Source organism: Mesoplodon mirus (genome assembly GCF_964341445.2).
Source record: "Mesoplodon mirus genome assembly, chromosome: 14".
In the NCBI taxonomy this organism is placed as follows: Eukaryota; Metazoa; Chordata; class Mammalia; order Artiodactyla; family Ziphiidae; genus Mesoplodon; species Mesoplodon mirus.
The window spans coordinates 30,996,455-31,023,489 of NC_138990.1; the positions used below are offsets into that span (position 1 = coordinate 30,996,455).

Genomic DNA, 27,035 nt, shown 5'->3' on the forward strand with positions numbered 1-27,035 from the left:
GATATGAAGCCCACTGGACCACTCAGTTACTCTGGGGAGCATCGTTTGCCTCCCTTCTATGTAAAATACGTAACCATGTCTTTACTTGCCTCACAAGGTCGTGAGGATTGGATGGCACAAAAGCACTCACTCTATGGTCATTTCTCGTGGCTGTCACCGAATCCCAAGCTGGCGGGCGGGTGCTGCCGGGCGGGGCGCGGGAGGCATCTGCCAGGCGGCGCGCATGGTCCTGCAGGGGGCGAGCTCCTCACACCTCCTCCCGCGCCCAGACGGGCATTCCCGGCGGTTTATGGGGGATACCAAGAAGGGTTCCACGACCGAGGGTGGGGCGGGGACGAGATGGGGGGGCGGTGGCTCGGCCCGGGAGGTGTCAAGCGCACCCTGCGCGCGCGCTCGCGAACCCGGGGTGGGAGTGAGTGACGGGAAGCTGGGACGCGGCCCCGTCTGACCCGCCGGTCCGGCAGGGCGCGCCCTGGAACCCCGGCGCGCGGCGGGGGCCCGAACACCGAGACAATGCGGCGCGCGGCAGCGGCGGGCGAGCGGCTCGGCGAGCCGGAGCGCGCGCCGCCTTCCTTCCTGCAGGCTCAGCTTCCCGGCGGCTGCGGCGGCGGCGAGCGCGCGGATTGGCGGCCCGGCCCTCCGCGCCGCCCCGCCCCGCCCCGCGCCCGGCCGGCCACCGCCCCCGGCCCGGACCCGCCCCTCTCCGCGGGAGGCGCTCGGGGCCCGCGGCTGGGTGGCGGGTAGTTCCCGCCGGCTGTGCGCGTCCGCCTCGGGGCTCGCTCGGGAGGGCAGGAGGCAGCGGAGCCCTCGGCGCGGCAGGCGGACGGGCCGGGCCCGAGCTGCGCGGGGCTGCGCGCGCGGCCCCTGCTCCCGCCGCCGGGCCCCGCGGGCTGCCGACCCGCGCCCTGCGGCGGCTCGTGCGGCGGCTCGTGCGGCTCCCGCGGCGGCGGCCCGCGCCGCGGCGCTTCCCTTTGTCCGCCGGCCGGGCGAGCTGCGGGCGCGGCGAGGGCGGCGGCGTCGGCGTCCGAGTGGCCGGTCGGAGCCCTCGCGGCGGCTGAGGCGGCGGCTCCCCCGCGGCCGGCCGCCCGCGCTCTGAGGCGATGCCGGACCAGATCTCCGTGTCGGAATTCGTGGCCGAGACCCATGAGGACTACAAGGCGCCCACGGCCTCGAGCTTCACCACGCGCACGGCGCAGTGCCGGAACACGGTGGCGGCCATCGAGGAGGTGAGCGGCGCCGGCGGGCCTCGCCGGGCGGGCGGCTCCGGCCGCAGGTAGCGCCGCGCCCCGCTAACCCGCCCCCGCCCCGGGCCCGGCTCTCGCATCCCGGGAAAAGTTTCTTTTCCTCAGGATCCGGACGTGGCTGGGCGAACCCTGCCTGAAACAAGCCCTTTGTTCCGTGGAGGTGGCTCGGAGGAGACGGCTGCCGGCTGTCTACCTTGGGCCTTTTTAAGACCCCCCTCTCCGCCCCTCATCCCCTCGCGGGGCCCCGGGCCGGGCGGTACCCACCCCCGCCGTCCCCCCCGCTCCCCGCGCCTCCAACTTTGGCCTGAGAGTCGGGGCCGGCGGTGAGCGGGGACCCCTCGGCCGCTGTGGCCGGGGTCGTCGGCTTGTCCGCGGCCCCCCAGCGTCCCCCTCTCAGCGCGTGGAGTGCCCCTGTCCCCAGCCTGCCCGGCGCGGTGCCCGTGTGCCGGGGACCCGCTCTGCACGACTCTTGGGTCGGTCCGGGGGACCCCGGCTGCCCAGGAAAGGTGTGCACACCTTAGTCAGGAAGGCCTGACCCGCGCCGCGCGGCGCCCGGGGAGGAGTGGGCGAGCCGGGCTTCCGATCCAAAGGCCTTTGCTGACCCCCGGGGACGTGTGTCTTACCTGCTCGCAGCCCTGGACGCCTCCCTTCCCCATCAGCCTGGAAAAGGCCTGCTTTTCGTCAAGGTGCAAAGTCATCGTCTAGTGCTAACTAGTAAGCCCTGCACATCCTGCGGAGAGAGCGCTTAGGACCCGCAAGCTTAGGCGACAGTCAGAGCAGCCTGGGACCGGAGGGCAGACAGAGTTCGTGAGTCCAGGGCCACCGCCGACTGTGGTTCGGGGCAGCTCCTCGCCTTTCTGCCCTCATTTTCCTTACCTATCAAACGAGACTAGCAATGCATCCTTTCCAGGGTGGTTATGAGGGTCAGAGACACTGTGTCAGGTGCTTGGTTCATAATGGGGAACTGGTTTACCAGCCACACGTGGGCCAGTGTTGAAGCGATGATTAAATTCCTCTTGGCCAGAATGTCAAGTTACGTTCTTAAAATGGGGTATGGTAGGTATTTTAGAAGGAGATGACTGGGCTGGAGTGAGTGAGGAGAGGTCACCAGAGAGCTTTAAATTAAGCGATGGCATTCAGGTTTTTGCCCACTTGAACAAAGCAGCTGCTGTTAGGAATTGCTTGGGGAAGAAAAAATACAGAATGTTTTCCCTAAATGGAAATTTTTTTCTTTGTAGACATAAACAGTCAATAATGGGCTAAATCAAAAGTAGCAAATTCAACATTTGGGGTGTTTTAAGTATAGTATAGGGCTTCCTTCCCCACTTCCTTCCTCCCCCCCGCTTTTTTTTTGTAGAGGAGCGCTGAATGTAAACCTTTTGTAGTGAGCTCTGTGATCCCACATCACTCAATTCTACCTGTATTAGCAAGGCTTCAAGATGATGCCTTCAAATGAGGCAGATGGGGATGAGCGTAGTAAGTTTTTTCAGAAGTGCTGCTTGAAAAGCAAAAAGACATTTTCACGATGTTTTGAAAATACACCATTAACAATGTTTATGGAATGATTGCGGCCCAAGAGGTAGCTGAATCTCTTTTAAGGGAAGGAAGCTTTATACACAGTGCCTTAAAAAGAAAGCTTAATTGTGTTTACAGTTCTGTTTCTTTTCCCTACTGAAGTTTGTCAGTTAAATATTACTAACACTGGCAGGTGCTGGAAAGCTAGGCAAATAGGAGTTGCTATTAAAATTGGCATATCCTTTCCTGATTAATTTTAGTTTGCACTGTGTAATTCCAGAGCTCTTTTTGTATGCTGTGCAGGAGATTACCCTAGAGCTCAGTTACTGAGCAGATTAAAGAGAGACTGGATTTGGTCATGTTACTAAACTGCAAGCTTGCTCCACGTTGCCATCTAAGAACAAGAACTGGTTAAAGTCTCAAAAATGAAAAAAAACAAATCATTACAGGTCTGTCTCACTTTAAGCAAATTCAGTATACATACTAAGATAATGGTACATGTGAGCTTACATTTATGAGAGAACTAAATTTGAAACAGTTTTATTTAACCAGTGATGCCCTCATGTTTTGATTTTAAACAAGCATCTACTCTTCATACTGAAATGAGACATGAGGGTGGGTATTGTGACAAATAAATTTAAATATAAATAAATTTAAAATTTTCAAGTCCTTGGTCCTGTGTTTAAACAAATGTGTCATAGAATTAGTAAACTAATTTTAAACTGGTTAATGTTTGTGAACCTATTATTTCCAAGATAGGTTATGTCTGCTAAAAATCGTCCTACTACTGAAGTGTAAGTTTTTTTTTTTTTGATATGTACACCTGTAGCTGGACTATGGGTAGCTACTGGATCCCTACCCTGTACTATGAACCTCACATCTGTTGTATTTATTCCTCATCCCTGCTTTACACATGAGGAAATTGAGGCTTAGCGAGGTTAATTGGCTCAAGGTTATAGAGCTAGTAAGTTGAAGAGCTAGAGTTTGAACTTGGTTTCATGCTGTTTTCCGAAATGATGCTGCTTTCTGTTACTTTTAATAATGCTGAATTCTCTAAATTACTCCTTTGTCAGATGGACCTGGGTTCAAGTTCACGCTCCACCACTGGGCAATTGTGTGAACTTGGATGGGCTACCTAATGTTTTCTCATTTTCCTTGGCTTTAAAGTCTTGATCACAATACCTGTCTACTTCAGAGGGTTGTGAGGGTTTAATGAGATAATACACAGCACAATACCTGGTAGAAAACCGGTTTACTAAATGCTAACTGCTTTTATAGATTACATGATAGTTAATCGATAGAACCTGATGAGGGTGTTTGGCCCCCCCCAAGGTGGGATTTACATGGGGTGGGGGTGGGGGAGTAAGGGAAAGGAATGGTTGAATGATTAAGTGAATGGAAAACTACTATATGTCTGTTCACTGTTGCTTGTTTTTTAACCAGTTTGTTGTCTTGGCAGCAGGTCAGCATATAGCTGTGTTTTAAAATTTTCACTTTGTGATGATCACTTTCTCTTGGTGAAGTGATTGTTTTGCACAATTTTAGCAAAGTCTGGTGCATCAACTGGAATCTGCCCTGTGTTTTTGGAAATAATGGAACAAAATAAGTAGTTGTGGCTGAATCTGAAAACCCTCCTCTCCCCCCGTTTGGGGTTTTTTATTGCTGTCTCAGTTTCTTTGAGTCTCTGAGCTCTTTGAAATATTCTCAAAATAGGGAAGAATTGTATACATGTGTGGGATATTCATAGTTAGACCCTCCTTTAGAGCATCATCCATTCTGTCTTGCTTATTTGGCTTTGTCAGATATGTAGTTTTAAAAATAAATTTGATGTTGACTCGTGAGTATTAAAATTTAATCTACTTCCTTCCAGGCCATAATTCTCCACTCTGTTGTCCTTGGTTGCCTTGGAAATCTCATTGCTGTCACAAGCACAGGGTTCTAACTGCGGGGTAGAATGAGCATCTGGGCTGCACAGACTCCCAGGGGCCTTGCTGTCCTTGGGGCCAGAAGCCCCTCCCAGCAGTCATTGGTGGGAACCCAGCCTACGGCCTACGTACTTTTTAGGCAAGAGTGTGATTCTGAATCTTAGCCCTTTGTGACTTGTTTGAAAAACAGCGCTTCCACATCCCAGACTAACAGATTTTAGATTTATTGTCAGAAGGACATCATCTGCTTGCCCGGTCCCTTCTTATTTTCGGAAATGAGCCTCTATGGATCAGACAGGGCCACCTTGTTACGCTGTGTCCTATAATCTGGATATAGGTGTCTGGAAATGTTCTAGTCATTCAAGGAGGGAATGATCTCTTCTTATGTGATCCCCATTCTCCGCCCCCCCCATTCAATTTCTCTCTTTCTTGTGATTAACAGTAAAAGTACTAATGCTGTTCGTGGTGGGTTCCAGGCCCTGTCATTCATTCAGTATTTATTAAGTGCTCCTGTGTGCTAGGTGATGGGAGTAGAATTCCCAAGAGGCATGCATTGTCTTTGAAGCAACCTGAAGCTTAGTGGGAGAGACAGATATCCTATAAACAAATCAATGCAGTAAAACGTGGTGAGGCCGTAACCACAAGACTGTCCAGAATCATGGATGCCTAGGGATGGGAGTGGTCAGGTGTGCCTGGGGCCATGGTTAGGAGGAGGGCCTTGCATGATGATGTGCAGTTGAGTCTTGAAGTCAAGGTAGTCATCTGTGGCTTACCACATGCTTTAATTACTAAGGTATCTCAGTGTAGTCTCTTGTATCTGCCTCCCAGCCTTAGGTAAATATTGATCCACTCCTGAGGCGGTGGCCGTCTAGGCCTCTGGTTGGATTTTCATAGCCAATCCACAGAGGGCTGCTCAGGCCACGAATTTGGAATAATCCTTGATTCTTACCCTCCACATGGCCAGGCCCTGATGCCTTTCTTTGTGGAGCACATACATTCTAGACTTGCACTGTCCAATGTGGTAGCCTAAAATTAACCATTCAGTTTCTCAGCTGCCCTAGCCACATTTCAAGTGCTAATAAAGCACATGTGCATTCGACAGCGTAGGTTTAGAACATTTTCCTCATTGCAGAAAGTTCTGCTAGACAGTGCTTTTTAGACGCTTGCAACTCAGAGAAGGGTCCACTGACCAGCTGCATTGGCATCACCTGGAAGCTTGTTAGAAACGCAGACTGTCAAATCCCACCTTTTGACGGTTTAATAACATCTCCAGGTGCATTATATGCACATTAACGTTTGAGAAGCACTGTTCTAATCCTGGCGGCACATTAGAATCACTTGCTGGGGGCTTGTAGAATAGAGATGCCTGGCCCACTCCATGAAATTCTGACTTAATTAGTTTGGGTGGGGCCTGAAGCATTGGCAGTTTTTAAAGCCACTCCCTAAATGGAGTTGATAATCACTGCAGTAACGTAATGTCAGGTAGTGATAAGTGCCCTGAAGAAAAGTTACACAGAATACAGGAATAGCATGTGACTCTGGAGGCAGGAAACTGAAATCAGGAAAGGCCTCTCCGAAGAGGTGGCATTAGAGCAGAGCCCAGAAGGCAGTGAGGAAGTAGCCAGGGGAGAGCAGCACGTGCAAAGGCCCTAAGATGTGCCTGGCTCAGGCCCTGTTGGAGGAGAGAAGTGGGCGTGGGAGAGGGTGAGGGCCAGGCAGGGCCAGGTCACAGGAGGCCTTCTGGGTCTTGGGAGGGAATTGGAGTTTGTTCTAGCATGGTGGGAAGCCATTGGAGGGCTTGATCTGATTTACATTTTAAACCTTTCCTGGTGGTTGCTCCAGAGAGAATAGATGGGCAGCGCATGAGAGAAAAGAGGGGGACCAGTTGGGGCCCGGGGGTCATCCAGGCAAGAACGTCGTGGCCTAGGTGGTAGCAGTGGGGGTGACGAGAGGTCCGATGGAGACCCTCTGTGTTGTCTGTGCTGTGGGGCGAGAGGGACAGAGCAGGGCTCCCGTCCCAGCAAAGGCAGAGGCCAGGCTCGGTTCACTCGGGCACTTGAAGAACGGGCCTCCTGGTGTCCCTGCAGCAAAGCTGACACTCTCTGGAGCTACTTAGTGTTGGTATCAAGGCCGGCTGTGTGCTGCTCAGCATGACTGGCTGTAGAACTTGTGTTGGGGCCAGTGCTGGATATTCATTTTGTTTTCTGCAGACACCGACAAGGGAAGGGAGAGATTAAGCAGAGTTGTGTAGACAGAGCCGGCGGGGTATGTCTGCTTCTCTCGTCTGCTGTAGGCAGACGATAGCAGGTGACGCTTTCTTAGCTGTGTCGATGCCTGGGATACTGTCCGCATTCAGCTCCCTAAACACTCCTCTTTCCCACTACAAAGAGGTGGTGAATTCACCTAGTCCTACCACCATAGGAAACTGCCTTCTTTGCCTGTACTTTCTGTGTCACGTGGCCTTCAAGTGGTTGCCAGGGCCCTTCCAGGTACTTTTGTACCATTATCGTTTTATCATGTGGACGATGTGGAATATATGGACTATCAACCAGAGCTGAAATGCTTGGGCTGTATTTTTATTTGTATTTGGTTGTGTTGGGTTTCTTGATTTGTAAATGTGCATGGGCATCTACCGGTATTTTGTTACCACCAGGGGCCAGTGATGGAAAAGTGGGCGGGACGAGCTCCTTCCCCATAAAGCACTTATTTTCTCATCTTTTGTGTGCAGTTAGTGTTTATCCTTTTAGCCCTTTTTTTTTTTTTTTTTTTTTTTTTTTTTTGCGGTATGCAGGCCTCTCACCGCTTTGGCCTCTCCCGTTGCGGAGCACAGGCTCCGGACCTCAGCGGCCATGGCTCACGGGCCCAGCTGCTCCGCGGCATGTGGGATCTTCCCGGACCAGGGCACGAACCCGCGTCCCCTGCATCGGCAGGCAGACTCTCAACCACCGCGCCACCAGGGAAGCCCTATAAGTATATCTTTTGTTGGAGTCGCAGGTACTGCTAATACTACCACGGTGTGTTGCTTACATTCATAACTGAGGGAAACGCTAAATTTCATTTGGGGGCTCATGAAATCCAGATGTAATTCTTTTTTCCAACCCAAGTTTATGGACCCCCCTGAATTCAGGCTAAGAATTCCAGGCTTATTGGTAAGACTGCTTTAGTTAATTGTATTTTGCAGTGAGTGAGTGAGTGAGTGACTCTGCAACAGTGCTCCTTAAACAAGGTTCATAATTATACCGTCATTGTGATGACTTGGTTCTTCGAGTTGAGCAGAGAGGGGTGACACCTGAAGCCAGTGTTATAGTTATCCAGTAGTGAAGGTGCTTAGAGGAACTAGGGGTGGAGGGTAAAGCTGTCAGTTGTGGTTTGACAGCCATGGTGCTCTCTGCATTTTTTCAAGGTCAGGGCTTGGCAGTTTCTCATGTGGTCCTGGTTTAGTTCATACCTTCATGCATGCCTTGGCGTTCAGCGAAACTGTGAAGTGCATCTGATGAGTCCTGTGGTTAGGACCCTGAGCTGGGCCGCCAATTCTCCTACTTTTACCTTTCTCGTTTTTCTGGTTTGTCATGTGCTGTCCTTGGCTCTGTAGGGCAAGCTTGGGTGTGAAGTGATAGATTTGCAGGTACCTCCCGCCCAGAGCGCTAGGGCGGACCTTGAGCCTGTCGGGTTTGCGGTGAGAGCTCTAAGGCAGACTTTGAGTTTGTCTGTGAAGTGATGGATTTGCAGGTACCTCCCGCCCAGAGCGCTAAGGCGGACCTTGAGCCTGTCGGGTTTGCGGTGAGAGCTCTAAGGCGGACCTTGAGTTTGTCTGTGAAGTGATGGGTTTGCAGGTACCTCCCGCCCAGAGCGCTAAGGCGGACCTTGAGCCTGTCGGGTTTGCGGTGAGGTTACATGTTTGAAACAATGCTGTTGTTGCATGCGTGTGTTTGGGGTATCTGCAGCGTGACCGAAGCGTTCCTGTCAGTCCCTGTTGTGGTTTTTTCCTTGCCTTGTCTTTTAGCACTTATTGGGCGCTTCCTGTGTGCCAGGCATGCTTTAAGTTCTTTACACGTATTAACTCCTAACTTGCTTGATGATGACAAAAACCCTGTAAGGCTCAGAGAACCTGAGCCACTTTACCAGGATCACAGAGCTGGGACGCGGCAGAGCCAGGATTCAAACTCAAGCGTTTGGACACGAGAGAGTCTGCTCCTGTAGCCGCCAACTGCCTCTGTAGAGCCTGGACCGGAAAAGGCCCTCCATGTTGATGGCTCTGTGACCAGCACGACCCCTCTCTTGCTGCCTTGCACTGTGATGCATCTACTGCGTTTCCTGAGTGGATGCTTCTGAAGAACCCTTGCTGCCACTGTTTCCTCTCTGCCTCCTCTGTCCGTGTTGCTGCAGAAATGGTTCCTCGTTACTCTCTTCACCGCTCTGCCGACATGCCCAGCCCTGCAGTGCCGAGTGGCCCCGGGCATTGCTCACACCCTGGCAGGAGGCCTGCCCTACTAACGGGATTATTAATGACATCATATCTCCACGCGGTGCTGAAGATGGCTTTGTCAGGGTGATTTTATACACAGATGCTCGCAGTCAAGTCGGCTGGCTGGTGAAGACGGTTCCCTCTAATGGTGAATTCCCTTGGCGTCTAGGATTCTAGCCAGGTGACCCGGATTTGGGGGCCTCTTTCCCTAGTTTCCCAGAAGAAATCTTAATAGAGGTTTTGTGTTTGTTTTTAACACCAGCCCTACTTCTGGGTTAAGGGCTGTGCTGTGTTTTAAATTGCTTGTTTTGATTGCTGAATCCTTTCCCCTATCCTATCTGCTGTAGATCCTGTTATCTCTATTTTATAGTTGAAGAAACCGAGGCTCAGACAAGTTCCATGACTGCAGGTAGCCAGCCCGCCCCGGAATTAGCGGTTGATAGAACCAGGAGTCCTAGCTAGTCCTAGTCCTAGCTGAGATTCGCCTGTGTGCATAGGGGTGTTCCTCCTGCTGGCCCTTTAATGCCTCACCTGATGGTCTCCTGCTGGGATCTCTATTGCCCGTGAAGTTCCCTCTTTAGGTGTTTCTCTGGGCTTCTTTAGTGCAGGTTGATAGTTGTCGACCTAGGTCATCAGACTCTAACTCCTGGGGAGGTACTTAGCCTCAGAGGTGTTTATTAAGTGGCCTTAACTGTTTTGGAGTGAGTTAGAAAGGTACATCTGCCTCCCCACCCTCCCCCTCAGAGCTGAGGGACTGAGGACACCATCAAAGCTGCTTGTAAAGGACTCCAGAGCCACGTAGCCAGGGATCAGGTCCATGCACTGTTCCCTCCGTGTCAGCAGATCTGTGTTTGGAGAGGCGACCGCTGAAGGGGGAATCACAGGTGTGGCTTGTCTAGGCAGTCTCCGTGAGGTGTTGGCACCCTGCTGCCAGTTAGGGAACTTTGGGGAGATTCTGAGAGGAAGGGACATGTTAAGTCTTTGTGCTGTATTTATTCCTCTGATAGCCCTGACCTGTTAGCTACCCAGGTGCTGGGCCTTGGGCAGCTGATTTCACGGGTCCAGGCTCAGTGGCCTCACTTGTAAAGTGGAGGGTAGATGAGACATTTCCTAACATTCTGTGTCTGCAGCACAGTTCACCTGCCTCGTGCCACCCTTTACTTTTTCTGACCACCTCCTCTACTTTCTGCTGGCTGTTCGTATTTATACTTTTCAAGAGACTAGAGGTGAAAACAACCCTTTCCTTCTCTACTCCCCCTTTAAAGATTCCCTCCCACAAAATACCACTGGAGTCGATATGGTGGTTGGCCCATGAGCTGGAATTTCATTGGGTGCATCGCTAGTTTAAGTTTGGGACAAATGGGGCTCTGAAGTGCGCTACCCGTCTCACCTTGAGCTGTCTTTCCAGGTGCGTGCCTTGGTCTCTTGATCACAGCTCTGTTCTGCTTTGCTTCTCTGGTGAAAAGATTGTGTTAACGATCACAGGGTTTTGCGATCACTAAATAATTTGGACTGTTGAATTTTAAGTAAATACTGATTTTCTGACATCAGGGTTCCAAGAGCTTTTCCCTAGGCTTAGGGGGAGCCAGTATTTCATCACTGGAAGACGTGCTATTATGAAGCCCTGTGGATTTGGTTGTGTTAATAGGGTGGCGTGGGAAAAGCACTAGCCAAGGGGTTAGAAGAGTCGATTCCAGTTCCGATGTGGTCTCCACCTTGCTGTATGACCTTGAGCAAGTCACTGCCCTGGATGTAGTATCTCTTAAATGAGGTGTTTGGACTAGTTGATCTCCGACTACCCTCTCCAGCCTGAAAATCTCCTGGTTCTTTGTATCACATACATTCAGTTTGAAAAGACACTAGAATAAATGGTGGGAATAAAAATCGGCAACGAATGGCTGGTTCTTAGTCCTGAAAAAACGTATAGGTTATGAGTTAATCAAGTTGATTAAAAAAAGAACCTTTCTGTGGTTTCCTCAGGTGCTTATTTTTGTTGTTGCTTTTTTAAAAAATTGAGATACAATTCACATACCATAAAATATACCATTTTAAAGTGTCTAATTCGTGATTTTTTTAGTATATTCACAGAATTGTTCAGCTATCACCTGTATCCAATTCCAGAACATTTTTAAAAATTAGTTAATTAATTTATTTTTGGCTGCGTTGGGTCTTCGTTGCTGCGCACGGGCTTTCTCTAGTTGCGGCGAGCGGGGGCTGCTGTTCGTTGCGGTGCGCAGGCTTCTCATTGTGGTGGCTTCTCTTGTTGCGGAGCACGGCCTCTAGGCGCCTGGGCTTCAGTAGTTGTGGCTCGCAGGCTCAGTAGTTGTGGCTCATGGGCTCTAGAGCACAGGCTCAGTAGTTGTGGTGCACGGGCTTAGCTGCTCCGCGGCATGTGGGGTCTTCCCGGACCAGGGCTCAAACCCGTGTCCCCTGCATTGGCAGGCGGATTCTTAACCACTGCGCCACCAGGGAAGTCCCCAATTCCAGAACATTTTCATCACCCTGATAGAAAATCCCATGCCCATTAGCAGTCACTCCCCATTTCCCTCTCCCTCAATCCCTGACAACCACTAATCGACTTTCCTCCTCTATAGATTTGCCTATTCTGGACATTTCATGTAATGGAATTCATGTAACGGAATCATACAGTTTGTGGCCTTGCGTGTCTGGCTTCTTTCACTTAGCATCATGTTTTCAAGGCTCATCCAAGTTGTGGTATGATTCTGTACTTTACTCCTTTTTTTCTGGCTGAATAATATTCCATTGTATGTATATATGACATTTTGTTTATCCATTCATCAGCTGATAGACATCTGGGTTGTTTCCAGATGTTTTTGTCTATTATGTTTATGTCTATTATGTCTGGGTTGTTTTTGTCTACTATGAAAAATGCTGCTGTGATTATTCTTGTACAAGTTTTGGGGTGGACATATGTTTTCAGTTCTCTGGGTATATATCTAGGCGTGGGATTGCTGGGGCATATGGTAACTCTGTGTTTAACTTTTTGAGGACCTGTCAGAATATGATGTAAAGAAGCTGCACCACTTTACATTCCCAGCAGGAGCAGCAGTGTATAGGGTGCCATTTTCTTCACATCCTTTTCAGCACTTGTTACTGTCTGTCTTTCTGATTGTAGCCATCCTAGTGGATATGCAGTGATCTCTCCTGGATTGACTTGCATTTCCCTGATTGATTACTAGTGGTGTTGAGCATTGTTTCATGTGCCTGTGGCCATTTGTATGTCTTCTTTGGAGAAATACCTATTTAAATCCTTTGCCCATTTTAGAATTGGATTATTTGTTGTTGTTTTTTTTTTTTACTGTTAAATTGTAAGAGCTCTTTATATATTCTAGAAATTAGAGTCTTAACAAATACATGATTTGCAGACACTTTCTCCTATTTTCACCCCCTTGATGGTGTCCTTTGAAGCACAGAAGTGTTTAATTTGAGGAAGTCCAGAATATCTGTTTTTCCTTTGGTTGCTTGTGCTTTTGTTGTCATACCTAAGAAACTGTTACTAATATAAGGTCACAAAGATACACACCTACATATTCTTCTAAGAGTTTTAAAGTTTTAGCCCTTACATTGAAGTCCTTGATCCATTTTGAGTTTGTTTTGTGAGGTGGGTAGGGATATGATATGAGGTAGGATTCCAGCTTTATTCTTTTGCACGTGAATATCTAATTGTCCCAACACCATTTGTTGAAAAGAGTATTCCTTCCCCATTGAATACTTTTGGCACCCTTTTCGAAAATCAGTTGAAGTTTGATGTATGGGTTTATTTCTGCACTCTCAGTTCTATCCACTGATTTTATCCTTATGCTGGGCTTATGGTAAGTGTTGAAATCAGGAAGTGTGAGTCCTCCAACTTTGTTTTCTTTTCCAGAATTGTTTTGGCCATTCAGGGTCCCTGTTACCATATGAATTTCAGGATCAACTTGTCAATTATTGCAAAAAAAAAAAAAAAAAAGCCAGCTGGGCTTTTGATGGGGATTGCTTTGAATCTGTAGATTAACTTGGGGACTGTGGACATCTTAATATCATCCAATCTATGATGGTAGGATGTTTTTCCACTTACTAAGTGTTTAATTTCTTTTAATGATATTTTGTAGTTTTCGGTGTACAAGTTTTGTTAAATTTATTCCTTAGTATTTTCTTCTTTTTTTTTTCTTTTCCATTATGGTTTATTACAGGATATTGACTATAGTTTTCCCTGTGCTATACAGTAGGACCTTATTGTTTATGCATTCTATATATAATAGTTTGCATCTGCTAATCCCAAGTATTTTATTCTTCTTGATGCTGTTGTAAATGGAACTGTTTTCTTAATTTCATTTCTGGATTATTCATTGCTAGGGTATAGAAATACAATTAATTTTTGTGTATTGATCTTATATCCTGCAATATTAGTAAACTTGTTTATTAGCTCTAATGGGCCGTGTGTGTATGTATGTATTAGGATTTTCTGTATACAAGATCATGTCATCTTCAAATAGAGGTAGTTTTACTTCTTCCCTAACAGTCTGAATACTTTTTATTTCTTTTCTTTGCCTCATTGCTGGATCGGTTCTTGATCATCTTTAAATGCCAATGGGTTGCACAGAATTGGGGTGCAATTAATTTAATTTATTTTGTTTGTTCTCATTGGGCTCTGAATATACTGAGAAAATTGGAACACTTGGAGGCTTGGTCTCTGGTTGCAAAGTCCATTAGTGGAAATGTCACCTGCGTGGATAACTGGGTTGCAGACATTTGCCTCATCTGGCCAAGGTGGTACCTGGGAGGTTTCCAGTCCAGGGCCAGGCCTTGTCTGTCTCTGCAACAGCAAACTCAGAACAACACATTGTTTTTTCCGGTTAGCAGCTTTTTGTTTGCCTCTTTCTATAAGCATCACCTTGATTTGTTCACTGTGGAGACCGCTCGCTTCTTGACAAGAGGTAATTGTTGAGATTCCTGGTTTTCTTCTCGCCTTGTAAATTCTCTTGTTGGTTTTTCTTTTGTGGCCAATAGGAATGAGGTGTGTTTACTACTCAGGCTGTTGGGCTGTCAGAACCTGTAGCTTTTGTTTGCCTTGGTTGTAGCTTGCCAGCCGCAGGCTTCTCATTCAGAAGAGGTACCAGCAGGGGTGGAGCACAGTGGAAATCGTGAGGTAGGCAGGCGGGTTTGCACCTTTTTCATCTCCCTTCCCTCCTCCACGCTCCTGTTCCTTTTCCTTGGGGACGGGTTTGCTGTCTAGGCAGTGTCCAAAGCTTAAAATTCTCATCTCCCCTCTTTTTTCCCCTGCATTCTCTTACCTTCACTCCCTTAGTGTATTTTCAGAACCTCGGGGCCCTGTACTTTCTTTTCAAAATGGAGATTCCAGCCAGAGGGGACTCAGGAGGGAAGCTCTACTCTGGGATTTCAGGCTGAGGCCTTCCTTCCCGGTAAGCTGCTGCTTTGGTGATGACATTTAAACTTGGCTTCCTTTCCTACCACACTGCCTCCCCTCAGTTTTCCAGAACTGGGTTTATTGTTCTTTTAAAAATGATTTATTGTCTTCTGTAACTGTGGAAGGAGCTTAATTTTTGAAGTGTACAGTTTTCTTCTTTATGGTCAGAGCAAAGTAGAGGAGGTTTGATTGATCTTATGACAGAATTGCTTTAGTCACAGCTAATGTGAACTCCCTTGAGGGCTTCGGTTTTACTTGCTCTTTTAATTTATGAACCTCCTTGGATCCCTGAGCGTCTGTGCACAAAGCCAGTGAGGCCTGGTGTATCAGGTTCAGGGCTTGATTCCTGTCCCTGATAAACCATGAGCTGGTATAGGCGTTCTGACAGTTGGTTAGATTTTGGTTTGAATTAGGGAGTAGCAGTGTCAGCTGATGTGTGTTTCAGAAATTTGTTACTGTTTTTCCAAAGAAAAAGGTACTGTTAGGTTGGGTGGTTGAAGCCGGTGGTAGGCATGTGTTAGAACTTGGTGGTAAACAGAAAAAAAAAACCCCTGTGTAAGTAGCTGCTCTAAAGCCCATCTTGTTTCTCTGTAGGTCATGGTCATCCTCGGGGTTCTGGAAAAGACCATGTAGTGAAATAGAAATGGCAGGGACCAGCGCTCAACAGCTGAGGCCAGTGAAAGGGAGGAAAAGAGAAAATTGGACTCAGAAGTGTGGAGCTGCCCCTGCTCTAGGCATCCCCGAGGGTCTTCACACAGCAGCAGGTTTAAGAAGAGTTCGAATCAGTACTCTGCTGTGTCGGGCAGAGGGAAGCACGTAATCCATTGAGGAGAGTTTGCATGAAAATAGGTTTTGAGTTTCGCTGTGTAATTTTGATTACTTTTAGTTCACTGAGAAAATTAAATTACGTGGAAACAACTCTTTCCTTTGGTGTTGGCCCAAATGCGGCATTTAGGGCATCTTTCAGGATGGGGTTTGGGCTCTAGCAGAATGATGTGGAAACCTCTTTCCGGGACACGTAGACTTAAGTGAGGACAGCCCTTGGCTCCTATGTGTCTGCTGTTCAGGGGCGCGAGGCTTACTGGCTGGCTTCAGAGTATCTTGGCATTTCCTTTTTGGGGTGAGGGAGCCTCACAATCCAAAGTTACGCCTGCTTGCAGTTAGTTTTCCTGTTGGACCCTCACGCCAGACTGAGTGTGCCTCGGATTAAGTGTTGCTTCTCTTTGAATCCTCAGAGCCCAACATGGTTCCCAGCACACAGTTCTCAGAAAATGTCTGTCGAATGTTGAAGGCCTAGGTAATCTTTCTGTTTCTGTGATTTTATATCTTAACCTTCAAAACACTTGCTGCATGTTTAGCAGTAAATTCGTTTTGATTTGAAAAATCAAGATTGTCATGTTTATCCTTTGAAACAGGAAAATCTCTTTAAGAATTACCAAAATCTCCACTCTGTAAAGCACCCTAATATCTAGTTTCTTCACTGAAAAATACATTATGTCTTTTTTATTCTGTAAAGGCTTCCCTGGCATTCCCCAGTCCATCAGAACCACTTTCTTTGAATTCTTAAAGCAGTTCCTCTAAAGCAGTTTTTGGTCCACCTGTCCATCCATTGATCCATGAATTGGTTGATCCGTCTATGGATCGATGCATCCATCTGACCATCCACCCACCCACCCATCATTGGGGCAGACCTGGGCTGTCTGATGCTTGGAGTAAAGCGTGCTGCAGCTGTGCAGTGTGGTGGTCTGCAACAGCTGTAGGTCCTCCCTGGTGCCGGGGGCGGCCCTGGCTTCCTCCTCAGTGCCTGCTTGCTTCTGTAGAGCAGGGGTCTCATCAGGGAGCGGGACAAAGGAGGCTGTAGCTCTACTGAGGTGGGTAAGTTGAAACAATGCAAGTTGGGTTCAGGGCTCTCAGGGTTGTCCCTGTTTGGTCAGGGCAGAGGTTGGCAAACTACAGTCCACCCTGTTTTTGTATGCAAAAAAACAAAAACAAAAAACAAAGTAAACTGAAATAAAGGTGGTATTTGCGGTTTAAAAAGAGTTATAAAGAAAAAAACCCCCAAATCTGAAGAATATACAACAGAGACTGTGTGTATGTGGCCTGCGAAGCCTAAAATATTTACTGTCGGGCCCTTTATAGAAAAAGTGTTCCTACCCCTAGGGGAGAAGGTAGGGTGTGACTGTAGAGAGTCTGTCTGGACTGAACCGACAGAAGGTTAGGGGGTGTAGAGCCTTCGGGTTGCTTGGAACAGTGGTCCACGTGTCACACAGCCCCTGCCTGAAACATCCCTGTACTCGCTACCTGTGGAAGTAGCCTTTTCTGCCCAAGGTTGTAGGGAAATACCCAAGGCTTTTGAGTAGGGGAGTGAAATGAGCAGAAGCTGGGTTTAAGGCAGACTGACTTGGCATGGCGGGGACGGGGGACAGCGGTGAGAGGGTCAAAGGGGAGAAGGACGCAGTGCAGGGAGCCCAGTAGCGAAGCGTCGGCCACTGCCCGGGGAAGCAGTCACTGCGGCCTGGATTAGGGCTTTGGGAGTACAAAGGAAGGTACCTCACAGGGTAGTCAGATGGGGGCTCCTCTTCTGGTTTCGGCCACCTCCTAAGGTCGGTTGGTCGGTGGTTGGTTGGTTCAGGCTGTAACTCCTTCCTTCATCACACTTGTAGAGCACCGGGCTCTGTCCCGGGCCCTGGACTGCAGAGTTCCTGCCTCAGCGGTGCTCATGAGTGGGGGGAAGGGGGAACAGGGACTCCACCAGGGAGAGGGCGGGGGAAGGCATCAGGGACGAGCGGTGGAGGAGCTCCTTGACGGCAGGGTTGTTCGGCGTGTGCTTGCTTGAGAGGGTGTCTCACCCCCAGTGCCTGGCCGGTAGTAGGGCCTCCGAGGTTGAGTATTTGACCTTTGGCAGCTGGCCACACATGCAGAGAATGATAATGCTGCGAGCATTATACTAAAGTATTAAAAACATAATTTTGTCTCTACCCTTAAGGAACCTACCATTTAAAAATAAAAGACCAACCACTAGTTAATTTATTCAGTATTTATTTTATCGGAAGCACATTATATACCTGCATGCGCACGTGCATAGTAACCACTCAGATGTGTATGAAGTGGGCAGGGTCCTCTCTCTTAGGCCATGCAGGACTCAGCACACGTCTGCCTGCCACCCCGCTTGAGCCTTTTTCCTCTAAATGCCTTTTGCCTTCTTTCTTGATCCGAGGATGTCCATTTATGACTTCGAAGGCACCTTCCAGCCTGCCTGCTGCGTGGCTTCAGCGTAGAGGGGAGGTGGCAGGGGAAGCAGCGCTCGCATTGTCCTGTTCTGACCTCCGGCCTCTGCCAGAACATCTTCCTTGGCTGCCACAGGAGGATCGCTCTCCCCTCTCCTTTCCCTCTTCAGACTGGCCTCCTGGCCCCAGGGACGAATCTGTGTGGGAGGGAGGACTCCAGGAGCCTGGAGGAAAACAAAGGAACCTGCTGCCCAGTCCACTGCAATGTCAGCCGCCTAGAAACCTGCTCTTCCCTTGCCTGACATCACCGGCCTCGCCTTTCCGGAGGCCGCCTGGCTCAGCTCTCACCCCAGGGGCGAAAATTGCCCGGTGGTCTGGAGACAGATTGCAGACGGGCACTCTTGGTCAGGGAGCCGGGCCCTTCTCCTGCCTGGCCCAGGGGAGGGATCCATACACACCCCAGAGGCCTGCAGGGTGGGCTGGGACAGGGCGGTTGTCGGCGGAGCCCAGCCTGGGCGCCAGGGGACGGTGGGGAGGGTTGGTGTGCAGGCCGAGGCAGGGTGCTCACTTCTGCTCCCTGGGGAGAGAGTCGGGTGCTGGGGACTCCAGATGGCAGAGGCCTTCCTCCCCCTGTGGACCTGTGATCCCACCCATTTAGCTTCTGGGGTCTTCTCCAGCCCTCCTGTGCCTGAGGAGTTTCCACTTACCACTAGTAGCCTCCATTAGCTGCATCTCCTGCAATTTTAGGGCACCTGGCCTGTGCTGTAGCCTTCAGCCCTTTGTTATGGGGGCACTCAGAAGGGGGCCTGGTGTTCTGCAGCCTGTGTCCAGCGGTGTCCGACCCCCCAGGCCCTCCCACAGGAGCGGTCAGGGATGACTGTCCTGGAGCAAGTGCACATTCCCACTGGGGACCTGCTTCCTGCTTTTGTGTTCTTGTTTCCTGAAATCAAACTGCAAACTCCCGAGAGCAGGAGCTCTTTTTAAAATAATATGCTTGTATTTTTATTTAAACTTGACTGTTCAAAACATTGGGCCGGACAGATTTTATACACTGAGCTGAGGAAACAGCCTCCCAGACGTTTCATGGCTTCACAAAAGAAGATAGGCAGCAGACTTCCCTTGTGGCTCAGTGATTAAGAATCCGCCTGCCAATGCAGGGGACACGGGTTCGAACCCTGGTCCAGGAAGATGCCAGATGCCGCGGAGCAACTAAGCCCGTGCGCCACAGCTACTGAGCCTGAGCTCTGGAACCCGTGAGCTTCAACTACTGAGCCCACGAGCCACAACTACTGAAGCCTGTGCGCCTAGAGCCTGTGCTCCGCAACAAGAGAAGCCACAGCAACGAGAAGCCTGCGCACCGCGACGAAGAGTAGCCCCCGCTCGCCACAACTAGAGAAAGCCCGCGTGCAGCAACTAACTAACCAAATAAATAAAATTGCTGTCTTTCAAACCACTAAAAAAAAAAAAGTTTAAAAAAGAAGACGATAGGTAGTCAGTGGTAGCTCTGAAGACTTGAACGAGGATCTTGCACCTCTTGTCAGTGAGGGATCTTTCTATTTCCCGGAGCGTCAGAGGACCTGGGAGCTGCTCACTAATCATTTTATTGAGTTAAAAAAATGTGTGGGTATCGTATTTATGCACAGATTCTTTATGCTTAGAAGCTTCTTTGTTTAGTCTCTCAACTTTAAAAGAGATTCAAAATGTTGTACCTGTATTGTTTGCTATGAGTTACTGTCTTTAGAAACGACTAGAGAGGACAGATAATTTAGAAATATTGGCACCTCACGTCAGAAGAGAGTTAATAGTGCCTGTTACTATTAATACCAGTGGTATTAGCTGTTCTGGGAAAAGGTACTGTTTATTCATAATAACCAGATAATAGCAGCAAGATTGGAGAGGAAAGCCCAGATGACAGTGAGTGTAGGTGTAATTATAATTTAAGTGCCATGGTTGGGGGGAGAATCTTTAAATATAAGGTTTTAAGAGCTGGGTTGTCGTGTAAGGCGTAAGTCCTGTCTTGTCTGTAATAGGAGGTGCTCTTTGGCCCTGTAACCTTGGAGAAGTCGTCAGTCTTGAATTATTTATCATTGGAATGAAGTATCTTTTGAGAGAAGCATATCTTCCTTCAATGTTAAAAATGTGTTTCTGTCATGTGTCATAGTGAGTATTCTAGTTACATTGCATATTTCTTTTTTTATATCCTGCCCACTCACTTGGTTATCCTTGAGAAGAGAGAGGGATTTTAGGTGGTAGCTAAGTGGTACCCAGTCTTTGGATCTATAATCATATTCCACATTTTTACAATTTTCTCAGTCCTTCTGGTTGCTGTTTTGATATTTGATTTCAGATCTCTTTCTTTGGGAAGGTCCATTGGGTGGCTGCAGCAGAATTGAGCCCATTTAGGGGCTGGTAGATGAAGTATTTTTGTTATGCTTGACAAAGTAAACTGTGCCCTTTCCTCCTGAGTAGAGTTGATCTGTGATCGACAAACGAATGGTCTCTTTCCATCTGGCTGTCACACAGATAGGTGAAAATGATGGTGCCATTTGAACGTTGAAATTCTCAGACTCCCAAGGGACAACAGAATGTGTATACGAGCTGGCACACCCAAATGCAAATTATTTCTGTTGATACCTAATGTATGTAAATTTATGCTGCTTGGTTGACAAAGGCATTATGAATGATCCTCTTTCTCAATAGTGTTATATAACTGAAATTTTCATTTTATCGTCACAGTAGTGAAGTACAGTTCCTGCTGAATTTCTGTGACATTTCCAGCAGCTCCAAAGCCTGTTATGGGGCTACGGCCCCAGAGTTGGAAGATTCGGCGTCTTCTGGAGCGAGTGCTTGCCTGACTGTCTGCTAAAGGCCTTGACTGTCTTCTCCCCATGTAGAAATGCCCTGATTGAGGGCAGGGTGGAAAGTGGACAGTCAGGATAGTGCAGTGACTCAGCAGAGAAGTGGAGTTTCAGTACAGATTTTGGGGGGGTTGAGACAGGGCAGCACTTTGGAAAGAAAGTTATCTTTTCCTTTTCAAAATTGGGTCCTTCTTCACCGCCCGCCCCCCCGCCCCGCCCCCGCCCCCGATCATTACATCTCAAATTCAGGGACAGAGAATCCAAGCAGGTTCCAAGATAGAAGGGTTCCATCAGCAGAGTTGGTGGCGGGGGCAGCCTGCATGTGCTGGAGGGAACCGCTCAGCCTTGGTGGTGCGTGTTCCACGCTTGCTTTGCTCTTGCTCTGGGGACGTTGTCACTGGGCCGTACTTCACTCAGCGGCCATGACAGAGGGGAGTATTAGCCGCACTCCTGCTGTCTTCACCTCTGCACTCCCTTGAGCCTTGACAACGGTGTCTCCCCATCTGGTGATTAACCAGCCTGAGGACTGTGTGTCCCGCCCTTGCTGGGCACTGGGGACACCTGCACAGCAGGTCGATGTGACTGCTCTCCTGGCTGTGCCGCAAGCCTGGTGGAAAGGGCTGGTGGTTGGTGTGTTTCCTGCAGGAGCCTGAGCCTTTGCTGGATCTGGAACGGTCATCAGGTGTTAGGTAGCCTGGAACAAACAAGGCCTGACGCACAAAAGACTCTTATGGGGTATTTGTTGAGGAAATGACAGAATAAATGATAGCAGAAGGAGATGAGAGCCTTCTAGGATGAGGACAAAGTACCTGAGCCCAAAGGTGGGGAGATGGGTTGCGTGGAGATGGGTTGCAGGGTTCTGGAGGGCTGTGCCCACTGGGTTTCTCTCTGGATTGGGGGGCAGGGCAGTGTTGGGCTCTTTGTTCTGTGGGCTGGGATAGAAGTGACCGTGGGTGGAGTGAAGAGGGGTCCTAGCCCTGCTGTTAGAGGACAGGAAGGCAGTGGTTGGGAGCAGCTTTATGATGTCTGCAAGGGGAGATTCTTGTGTTTGCTTTTTCCACATCGTTCATTGAAGGTCTGCCTGTCCTGTTCAGGCACCGGGCGTTTACTAATGTGGGTAAAGAGCATCCGGATTTCTAGGCTTTCACAGTGTAAACAGAGGCGTAAACAAACAATTACACTATGGTTTGATAAATGCCATAAGATACAGAGGCAGTTGCTATGGCGATGCCAAGTCACTCATAACATCCTGCCAGAGCCAACAGGCTTGCTTGCTCAGGGTCTTGAATGGGACCCAGCAGGCAAGTGATGGTGACGCGGTAGGAATGAGCCTGCCACTGTGTGCCTGGGTCAGCCCCAACCCCAGCGAGTGGCTTTACCACGCACCAGTCTTACAGCAGCTGTAGGCCTGTGACTTCTCTGGAACTAGCAAGAAAAATCCAGGCTGGGACTGATGCCGCAGAGGGCGGTTCTACAACCAGATTGTGAGGAGCTGTGTCTCTGGGTGGGTGCAGCCTCATGCAGGGGAGGGGTGGCTGGGACGGAGAGCAGCTTCTGCATGTGGACCTGGGATCTGCCAGGAACCGAGATGCTTATAAATACAGTCCCCACGTCTCCTGAGCTGCTGGGTGTAGAGGATGTTTCTTGTTTCCCATCTGGGCTGGGAGCAAGGGCAGGTGTGGGAAAAGGAGAGTAGGTTTTTTTCCCCCCTATTTGAGGGAAGATTGTCAGGAAAACATCTGTATTTCATAATCCCCGGAAAAGCCCTTTCAATCAGATGAGACAGGATCTGTGAGGGTTTTGACGAGAACGGTGGAGCAGGCAGCAGCGATCTCTGTGCAGAGCCTGGCTGGCTGTGCTGCAGACACGGGGCCGCGGGGTTTTGTGGGACCAGGTTGCCGTGCGTGAGGGAGACCTAGTTCCGAATGGCAGGTGACAGGTCGGCTTCTTGCCTCCCGACGGTACAAAGACCTGCCCGTTTCCGGAGGGGAGATCACTGCCCAGGCTCGGGTTGGTCTGTGGTTGTGTGTCACTTTCCCTGAGCCATTGACTTCCTTTTTCTTCTCATACCAGTCTGGAGAGAGGAATCCCTCTTGCACCAGCAGGATAGGTGGGCGGCATTTCTGTGTGCTGGAAGGGTTCTCTTGTGTGGTTCCGCCCCTCCCATCCCTCCAGCCAGGGCTTGTCACCTCTGGGAGGCAGGTGACCGTCGCCTTTGGACTCCTGACTGGGCTTTCAGGCTCTGCGTCTTGTTCTGCCATCTCCTCTCCCTCACTGACTCTTGCTCCTGGGATATGTGTGATGTCACGTCTAATTTGAGCCCGCATTTAAGGGGCGTCTGGTGTGGTGGTCACGGCCTGGGCTTTATATAGACGTGGGTTTGAGTCACACAGCAGACCTGCCACCTGCTGGGTCCATGCCAGTCGCCGGGTGTTACTTGGTGGAGGAGTTGATGTTGCTGGTGTTCCGTCAGCATCTCCCTCCTTTGTCTCAGAGTGAAAGTCCCTGCGTGGGACCCTACGCTGTCTTGGCGTGGCCCGACTCGGCTGCCTTGCTCTGCTCTGGCCGCATTCCCTCCTGGCCGCTTTGCAGGCGCAGGGGTTTCTACTTTAGAGGCTTTCCCGCCCTTCATTCTGTCCAGACCATCTTCTTTCCTTGCTGCTCATCCACACGGCTCCCTCCCTGGTCCCTTTTGTGTGTCACCTTCTCGTGAGTCCTGCACTGACCACTGCTTAAGCCAGCTCCCTGGCCTCTCTTTTCCCCACAGGTCTTCTCATCACCGCCTAACCTAGTCCAGAATTTGCTTACTTGTTATAGTTTTGTTTTCTAATTCTCTCTTCCCTCCATTAGATCCTAAGCTTCATGGGGCAGGGGTTCCTGACTCTCTTAGTTGATGAAGCATCCCCAGGGCCCAGAATTGTGCCTGGCACGTAATACATGAATGATGCACGTCTGTTGAATGAGTCAAACTGGCCAGCAAACACAGCTTAGATCGCAGAGGGTGAAACACATGATCCAGGAGTGCTGGTGCTGTCGGTTCACAGAAGTCTTGTTTCTCTGGCTGTAGAGGAGAGACTTGATTCTTAGAGGGCAGGGTAGTGTTTGAAAAGTTGAATGAGTGAATATAGATCCTAAAAAAGTAAGAGCATGTTGGAGTGGCTCAGTCCCGTAGGAGCTTGTGTGGCAGGGGTTGAGGCTGCCTCTTGGCTGTGGATGAGGGGGTTCCGGGGTTAGACGTGTGCCCAGCCTTGTTCTGTATCCATGTCACCAGGCTCAGAGGATTCCTTGTATGTTTCCAAACTGCCGCTTAGTAGGAGTGGAGAATGCTCCTCCTTATTTCTTTTACCTACAGGGACCAAAGCAGTTTGGAGTTAGAGCCGTTCACAGACATGGCTTTAAAACTGTGTGAGTCAATTAATTATTGTCCAAGACGGCTGGAAGGTTAACCCCCAGGGTTGCTTTGGCTATAGGGATCCAACGTCTTTGTGACAGTTGTGACGGAAGCTGGTATTCTGTTGGGACTTTGAAGAGTCTTGTCAGGTGGTCAAGGAATTGAGAAGCAGCGGTTACCACCTGCCCCGTCACCCTGTTTTCTGGTTTGTACTATTGCCGTGTGGAAGTTTATTTATTTGTTAAGGCCTCCAAAATAAACATACTCGGAATGGTTATCCAAATTATATATACGGTTACCATGATGAGAGGCTTCTATCTTCTTTGTACTTTTTTCTTTTTCAGGCCTGGTCGTTCTTTAGTGTTGATCATCTCTTTTCAGAGACACCTTTTCATGAATTCTTCAGATTTCCCTCCTTTAGTATAACACGACACTTTGAAAACTTGCATGGTGGCCTGGCACCAGTAGCTTTGCAGGAATACAGAGATGAAATGGCTCATTCCTGTGAGGACTTACGTTACTCCTGAGCCCGTGCAGTGATCAAAGCCTCTGCTTTGAAGCCACTTGGACCTGGACTCAACTACTGATTTCACCAGTTAATGCCTGTATGACCACAGGCAGATGGGCTCATTGACTTATGTGTATTTAACAAACACATAACGCTTACTGCGTGCCGGGCACCAAGTGCTTAACAAATGTTAAATGTGTTTAGTCCTTAGGACAACCCTGTGGGTAGGTACTGTTGTCATCCCTGCGTTTAAAGAAGAGGAAACTGGGACGCAGAGAGATTAAGTAACTTTCCCAGATCACTGAGCTAGGCAGTCATAAAGCCGGAATTTCAACCCCAGATACTGTCTGTGGCTCTTGAGTTCATGCTTTTCATCGTGACACTATCTATGCTGCCTCTCAGCTTTCAAAGCTTGAGCTTCCTAAATCCATAAAATGGGAGAACTGATCATAATACTGCCTAGGTACAGGATTGGTGTGAGAATTAAGTGAGAAAACCCAGGTAGAACGTTTAGCGCAGTGCCTGTCACATGGTGAGGGCTCATGGCAGCTGGCGCCGCTACTCCAGCCTGGCGGAGGGAGATAAGATGGTACACAAATTATACTACTACAGACTAACGTGTGCTCGGTGTCTTACAGAGCACTGATAACAGAAGTTGCTTCCTGTGAGGCCTAGGAAGCCTTCGGGAAGGGGGCGGGGAGGACAGGCATGACACACCCGGGCACTGATTCACCATCTGGGAAGCAGTCACCGTCCCATTTGATAGATCCAGAGGCTGGGTTTCTCCCTGGTTACAAAGCCCCAGGGTTTGGCTAGATGGGAGATGTGACAGGGTACGGGAAGGTGGGTTTGTTGGGGGTCCAGTGGGCTGGACCCTGAGCGGAGCAGAGCGGGAGGAATGAGATGAAGGGCCGGCCAGCACGGTGTGGCCAGGTCGCCGCTGGCCCAGCAGAGCCCGCTTCCGGCCTTGTGAGTGCTTAATTCGCTTTGCATATTGTCTTTTTGTTCCCTCTCTTTAGAAATTTTCTCCCACACCTTCTTTCCTGTGGATTTCTAGAAATACCCTATTTTTCGTGACTCACTGCTGGGACACATCCTGTTTGGGGAAGTGTTGAGGAGGAATTGGAGGGTGGTGTGAAGTGTGCGCCTGGTGATGGGTGGTGCAGGCGGGAGGTGACTCTGCTTTTCTGCTTCCCCCACAAAACCCACAGCCCTCACCCTGCCTCGTACCCGTCTCTCCCGATGAGCTGGATTTCTCCAGATGCGGTGTTTCAGTGCCTTGACCTGGTGTGTGCCAACTGGAAGTTTCCCTCTTGTGTTGTAAGCAGGGATCTGTCTGTGGCTACAGAGTGACTGATGGTGGAATTAATCAGATTAGAGGTGGGGCCTGGGGTTTTGAACCTGACTGAGTTAGATGACCTTTTGAACCAAACGGATGGCCTGACTTCATTCATATGCACCAGGGTGGCCGTGATGGATTATGCGCCAGGTGCCCTGGACAGAGTAGCTTTCAGAGCGTTGTTACGAGAAGCAGCAAAGGCTCTGAGCGCAGACGGAGCACACACAGTGTGGAATCCGCTGGCCCTTTCCTTGGATGGTCTGGTTTTACCATGAACTGCTGTGATTTCAGTTTTTATTATAGGCCGTCCTCCTTCTAACAGAGCCCGGATGTTTTAAATCATCATGCAGTGGCTCTCTTTTGTATGGCCCGAGGCCTTTTGGCAGGCTGATTGGAAAGCTTGATACATCAGGCAGTGAAATAATAGAAAAATAGGAGAAGCTGAACTTGAGCCGTGGAGAGGGCAGGTGAGCCTGCGGTGAGGCTTCCCGGGGGAGTGGGTGCTGGTGTGGGAGGGGGAGTGGGCGCTGGTGTGGGAGGGGCCGGCCGCTGTGACGTGGGGTTGGGCCCAGCGGCAGAGTGATGGGAACGTTTAAGAAGCAAGTCAGGCCGTTTTGCCAGAGCCTGAACCCTGAGGGCGGCCGTGGTGGTGGTACCCGGAGAACTTGGTTGGAGCATGAGACCGATGGTGCCCTCCCTCGAACGGCGGAGGCGGTCGGAGGAGGCTAGGACAGAGCTGCTCGGCCTGGGTGGTTTTGCCTCTTGGGGACGTCGGGCAAGGTCCAGGGGTGTGCTTGATTGTTTCATCAGTGGGCGGAGGTCAGGGATGCTGCTGAACACCCTCCCGTGCACGGGGAGGCCCCGGGTGTTGCTAGTGCGGCGCGGGGAGCCCTTGGGCTGGAAGGTTGTCAAGTACTTGGGGGCTTGGAGGGCAAAGGGGGGACGGTCCTCTGCACCCCAGCTGCTCTTGGCTCCGGTTCCCTCGGGAAGGGACGGGGAGGGTCTTGGTGGGCCTGAGTTTCTTTTTAAGTTGGACAGGATGAAGATGATTTAGAAATTTTCATAAGCCGAAGCTTCATCAAGTGCCGTGAAGTGAAGATTGTGATTTCAGGGAACTCAGGTGTATTAAGTCAGT

General features: G+C 49.7%; 1 protein-coding gene across 4 annotated transcripts in view; it reads left to right on the forward strand.

The window, feature by feature from the left end:
• Positions 1–1,011: 1,011 nt before the first annotated feature.
• ASAP2 (ArfGAP with SH3 domain, ankyrin repeat and PH domain 2) overlaps positions 1,012–27,035 on the forward strand; it is a 155,474-nt gene continuing 129,450 nt past the window's right edge. For 3 of the 4 annotated variants that reach the window (XM_082642051.1, XM_082642048.1, XM_082642049.1), the window contains exon 1: positions 1,012–1,226. In XM_082642051.1, coding sequence (XP_082498177.1) covers positions 1,101–1,226 — 126 coding nt within the window. In that variant the 5' untranslated portion in view covers positions 1,012–1,100. Of the gene's footprint in view, positions 1,227–25,448; positions 25,531–27,035 lie in introns of those variants that run through there. The other variant, XM_082642050.1, reaches the window with a different exon arrangement.